The 6000-nt window shown below is 40.2% G+C and overlaps 1 protein-coding gene across 3 annotated transcripts in view; it reads right to left on the bottom strand.

Annotated features, from left to right (window-relative positions):
- Positions 1-307: 307 nt before the first annotated feature.
- map3k7 (mitogen-activated protein kinase kinase kinase 7) overlaps positions 308-6000 on the bottom strand; it is a 28284-nt gene continuing 22591 nt past the window's right edge. For all 3 annotated transcript variants that reach the window (XM_085246058.1, XM_085246059.1, XM_085246060.1), the window contains 5 exons: positions 5573-5640; positions 4889-4988; positions 4156-4217; positions 2107-2222; positions 308-1854 (listed from right to left, as the gene is read on the bottom strand). In XM_085246058.1, the coding sequence (XP_085102184.1) occupies positions 1674-1854; positions 2107-2222; positions 4156-4217; positions 4889-4988; positions 5573-5640 (527 nt within the window). In that variant the 3' untranslated portion in view covers positions 308-1673. The remainder of the gene's footprint in view (positions 1855-2106; positions 2223-4155; positions 4218-4888; positions 4989-5572; positions 5641-6000) is intronic.

Here is a 6000-nt window from a genome sequence, read left to right as displayed (position 1 = left end):
GTTGAAATCTCTCTTACTGTAGCAGGACTGTTGTTACTAAAGTAAGAGAAGCCAGGAATGAAAAAGGAATCTTGGGTATGTTGGACATGATTGTACAGGTTGGTTGTGTTTTTTGAATCTGTATGTGGGTTTGTTACATTTTTAAATTTGTTAGATTTGTCATAAAAAAAATAATAATCTGAATAAAATGTCCACCTTGAAAGATGACCCCCCCATGTTAAAATGTCTAACTGTATAGCCTTAAAAAGTATATTCTATTGGTTTTAGTCTCTGTAGTTTCATCCTCCATAATAACACACACATCACATCGTTTCACCATTTTGTTTATTTCATAATGCCTTCCTTGATGTCATATGCTGCACCCCCTTCCCAATAACTTATGAAACATTTCGAAAAAGAGGTGTGTGTGTGTGTGTTATAATTCAATCTCAACAGGAGGACTTAAAAAGAAAGATGTTGTTAAGTCTTGGATGTTTAAAACCAGAACCAGTATAATGAGAAATACAATTTGAATATAACCTGATTAAATAGCAACTGTGCAAAAATACTTACGAGATGTGAGACACCAAGAAAAAAAACGTACATTTCATAGTCCTGGGAATAAAGCTGCTGGCAGACATTTACATTATCAGTTCAATGATACACATCTATCTCTCTTCTTTCCGTTATTATTTCATTCATGTTCAGTAGATCAAAAATATCTTTAAAAAAAAAAATTTTTTTTATCCCCACTAAATATCACATAACACAAGCACTTAAAATGCAGGCAACTTCTAAGGCAACATGTGAACTAAAAACAACTTCTACTGTATAGGGAGGTGACCCTCCTCTATTTTGTCCGTTAGGCCATTCACAGACCAGATAAAATATGTCCTATTGCAAACAAATGACACAAAGTGAACTACTGAATAGAAAAGACAAAACGCAAAACAACACTGAGGTCAAATAAGAAGGGATACCACAGCTCCTTGTATTTACTCTGGAAGCTAGCCCACTTTTTAATGTGTATTTTAATGTGAAGCTCTTCCTTCTGCTGACACATCTGACTGGAGGTCTATGGAGAGGCTCATGCTCACAATTAAAAAGGTAGAGATAATGGGTGAATTTAAAAAGGGGCTATGATTTGGATAACAGGGATTCCTAGCACGCACTGCAGAAAGATTTTTTTGCACATTCTGCTTCAAAGCCTTTGTTTTGAGTTTCACATTCTGAGGAGGATGGTGTGGCCATTAACCACTGAGGAGCGCAAACAGACACTGACTGGTTAGCCCACAGGCCCTGAGAGCAAACACAGAGAAAACACAACCTGCGTCTCATCAGCAAGTTGTCTCGGTCATAGACGTCAGCCACCTCGCTCCGTCCTGAAGCGCAGTGGCGGCAGCGGCAGTGTCTGGGCTCATCTGAATGGAGGACCAGTGATTGTTTGGTCTGCGCTCACAGAAGACACTGTGAGGATGTGCAAATGTATGTACAGGAGACAAAGGTCTTCCTGTTGGGTCTACAATGCAACATGCAGCAGACAGTAGAATAGAGGTCTCTTTCCAAAGCTGGACTGGGAGCAGTGTATGTGCAGAGCAGATGACGGGTAGTGTTGGTGTGCAATGTTGAGGAGCGCAGGAGGGTGGAGGTGACGGGGGGGGGTGAGGAGGGGGAGTGGCAGAGTTTGTGTCTCATCATGACGTGCCCTGTCTCTTCTGTTGCTGAACCCGGATCAGCTCCAGCTGTTTTTTACACTTCTGGTAGTATGTGGACAGACTCTTATTCTCCTCCAGCAGCTTTTTGTGCTCCTGCACCAGACGGGACGTGTTCTGCTGGTCCTTTTCGTCTTGGTCCAGTTCAGCAATGAGCTCCTTCCTGTGCAGATAGTCAGGGGGGGCTGCGTTTTTAGGCATGTCATTTTCAACATTATGTTACGAGATTATACATGCAGCTTTGGTAGCTTTTATGCAATTAAAATTTTAAACATTCACACATTACAGCTGTGAGATTTGGCAGTTAAGACACAATGAATAAGCATCTTCCACTGGGGTTTATGTGAGGTCTTTGAATGAAAGTGAATTTAAGAAAAATAATTAAGCAACACTTGACTTTAGTCACTACACTTACTTCCTTTGGATTAGCAAGGCAATCTCAGTTTGCACTTTCAGGTATTCTTGGGCCATCTTGCAGTGTTGCTCAAAAACAGCCATGGACTCTTTGGAGTTGGGACAGGGAGCAAGGGGCTGGAAATGAAAATGGACGCTGTTTAAAAATATTCTGCTCAGGCATTAGTATCAGCTAGTGCGTATTTAAATTTACATTACTCTGTTTACAGAGCATCATGTCCTCAGGGATAATAATAATAGTAATCTAATCTAATCAAAATTTATTTATATAGCACATATTAAAAACAACAAAGTTGACAATAGTGTTTCACAGTCAGTAAAAGCATGAGGCAATTAAAACAAAACGGTAAGAAAACAGGGCAGGAAACAATAGGTGACAATACAACAAGCCAGATAACAGCCAACTAGTTAGAATCAAAAGCCAAAGTAAAAAGATGGGTTTTAAGACATGATTTAAAAGACTGGATAGACTCGGCGGTCCGAATATGAACACGGAGGTTATTCCAGAGTCTAGGTGCCACGGTTGCAAAGGCCCGGTCACCTCTGGACTTCAGTCGACACCTAGGTTGTGCTAGGAGCATCTGATTGGAAGATCGTAGTGCTCTACTGGGATTCTACAAATAATAATAATAATGAGATGGCTGATGTCCCATGGCCTCAGTCGCCTCATAGCTAAGTGCCTCGAGGCAACTGTTGTTGTGATTTGGCACTCTAAAAATAAAACTCAATGAACTTGAATTGATACCAGTGCAGCTGAGCCGCATCAGATTCAATACAGCATTTACATTACAAAGCATAATTCAATTCAATTCAATTTTATTTACACAGGGCCAAATCACAACAACAGTCGCCTCAAGGCGCTTTATATTGTAAGGAATACCCTACAATAATACATACAGAGAAAAACCCAACATTCATATGACCCACTATGAGCAAGCACTTTTGGTGACAGTGGGAAGGAAGGGTTATTAACTAGGGGTGCAGCAATACTCGTATCGATATTGAACCGTTCGATACAGTGCTTTCGGTTCGGTACGCATATGTATCGAACAATACAAAATTTTTAATTTATTTTATCAACTTTTCTTCTGATGATGCTGTCTGTGTTGAGAGCTCAGTGTATCTGCGTTCAACTACTCCGTCTAGGCTGCACTGTCGAGCGTAGATCCACTGAGCTCAGCGCAAGCTAGCGAGACAGATGTTAAGCTCGTTGCAACATGGCAACTTCCTCAACGCTAGCCAAAATTGAACCTCCCCCACCCTCATTCAGATCTGGCGTTTGGAACTATTTTGGTCTTCATGTGAAGTATGACCCTGAAGGTAAGCGCGTCATGGACAAAAGTAAAACAGTATGTTAGATGTGCCACGCAATGCTCAATTACATTGTTGGGAATTAGTGCGTTAGCGCAGTTAGCTCGTTAACGTGTTGACGCCGTCCAGCCCCACACACGGGGCGATCCGCAGTAACTCGTTAACGGAGATTTGCCGCGTTATGGCATTAATGTCAATTTTAACGAGATTAACGCTGACAGCACTAGTGGGAACACAACGAGTATGACTGCCCATTTACGCCGACATCATCCTAGTGCAAAGACAAGTGGAAGCAGACAAAAACAACAAGTACGTATGCTACAAACTAGACAGCCGTTAGCACATGATTCTCCTTATGGGGACCTGATATGTTTAATATGCTGCTGAGAATATAGCCCAGAAGAAGCGTATAGTATAGCTTTTATTTTGGAAAGAGCCATTTCTCTGAAATAAACTCTTTTCCAAAGATGAGTGATTTCTCGACCAGATAAGATTTTTTTTTTAAATTATTTTGTTGTTTCAGCAACATTACATTTAAAAACTGTACTTTTGAGTTAAAATATATATTTATAATTTTAATAAATGACAAATTAAAAAGGAATGAACATTTTTTTGTATCGAAAAAATATCGAACCGTGACACCAAAGTATCGAACCGAATCGTGAATTTTGTGCATCGTTGCACCCCTATTATTTACACATCAGTGCATTGTGTACAAGTGCCTGATAGGATGGTGTACCTGCAGCTGATGGTCTAGGGTGAGATAAGCCATGGGAATGGAGTTGTCTGAGCCATTTGTATCTGAGGGGAGAAAGATATATAACAGGCTGTTTTGGGACTTCATAGAAACAGAAATGTCAGAAATTAGCAACACACGTCCTAAACACATCTTTGGCCAAAAAACAGAAAAATCATTAACATTTATAAAGGTAGCCTGAATGAGTTATAAAGTTGGGCCACAGTGATATTGATGGTGGTATAGTCATTGTGTTTAATAGATGTGTAATAAATCACTGAGGGGTACAATTTTTCACTCTGACATTTGACATGGATACCTCAGTGGGAACAGCTGACAAGAAGTTCTTCGCAACTAAACTTTTTGATATGGTCCAGAAAGGATTTGTTTCAATTCACTTAGACTGTCATGGATTTGGAAGAGGAGAGCTTTTTGAGGATTACCAATTAGCAGTTTTCATCAGAAACTGAGATGCCAGGAGTTCCCAGCTGTTACTGCACATGATATGACTCATATGTTCAGTCCTAATAATACTTTCCCAATGTGGCAGTTTGAGACTTAATACTTACAATAATTATATAATAATTTCTGTACTGTTGCTCATAATTTCAAACAAATAGCTTACAAAAACTTTTCAACAGTGATTCCCTTCTCAATTGTGGCTGTACATTGGGTGGCACTACCCAATGTAGTAAACAGTAGTTAACTGTAGTGGAATTTGTGCAGTTGTCATTACCTGTGGGGTCATCGGGGGAGAAATAGCCCCTGCCACTTGTCTTGTCAGGCGGCATCATTCTCACACTTGGACTGGAAGATCGACTGCTGTTCCTACTCCCCTGCAAAGGTTACAAAAGAAGCCAAAAAGTCAATAATACCCTCCAAGTCTCAGAGTGAGAAAATGACATCTGGACCAAAATATGAGCAAAATAGTGCACTCATTGTAGACAACATGGAGACATTTTTAGTAATGTCATGTCTTTGAAGATGCTCCACAGTGTTTTGTTAGCAGCAATAGTGAAGAATAATGAGCGCACCATTTAACAGCCACTTTAAGCAGTTCTGTCACATTTGTGTCCCACAATGTGGCTGTTATTAAGCTTGACACGAAAGTACTGTGCACTCTGATTGTGCAGGTTTTAAGTTTACTAATGAATCTAATGCATTGATACTTTAATGGTATAGTAGACAATCGCATTATGCTGTGACGTGATCTGTGAATATGGTTTTGTTGAACTGCTAAGGACTGAACAGTGAAGCTATAATTCTGGGCACACCATAAAGAGCGTGAAACTAGAAAAGCTAACTGTTATCTTTCAAACTAAAAAATGTGATTTAAGTTAGATCTCTTTAAACGCTCAATCCCTAAAGTCACTAATCATCAAAAAGCTAAAACCTCACAGGTCCTCTGCACATGTCTTACCTGGCTGGATTCTGTGCAGATGCCTGGCAGATCCTGTACAGACCGACGTCTCTGAGACTCACATGTGGCTGTGAAAAGCGTAAAGGACAGACAAGAGAAAGAGTGAGACCTCAAGTACTATGGATAGTGGTACTGGGGGACTAATCCCTGTGTTTGCTTGTGGCTTGACGGGGATCCAGACCCACAGAGCCATACTGTAACAGTTGCACTTACTTAACCATCATAAGTTGTGGTGTGGCGGGAACATAACCAATCCATTCAATTCTATTTATGTTGTGCCACTTGTTCAAGGTTCACAATATTGAAATGTAAAGACCCAACAATATTAGAAAGAAACCCAAACAATCACCCAACTCCCTGTAACAATCCCCCTAGGCAAGCACTTGGCAACAGTGCGAAGGAAAAACTCTGTTTTAACATAAAGACAC

Source organism: Mchenga conophoros, linkage group LG15 (genome assembly GCF_057382185.1).
Source record: "Mchenga conophoros isolate Kocher_MC1m ecotype Shallow Benthic linkage group LG15, M_conophoros_male_GT1.1, whole genome shotgun sequence".
Taxonomy (NCBI): Eukaryota; Metazoa; Chordata; class Actinopteri; order Cichliformes; family Cichlidae; genus Mchenga; species Mchenga conophoros.
This window is presented reverse-complemented; position numbering and strand designations above follow the sequence as displayed.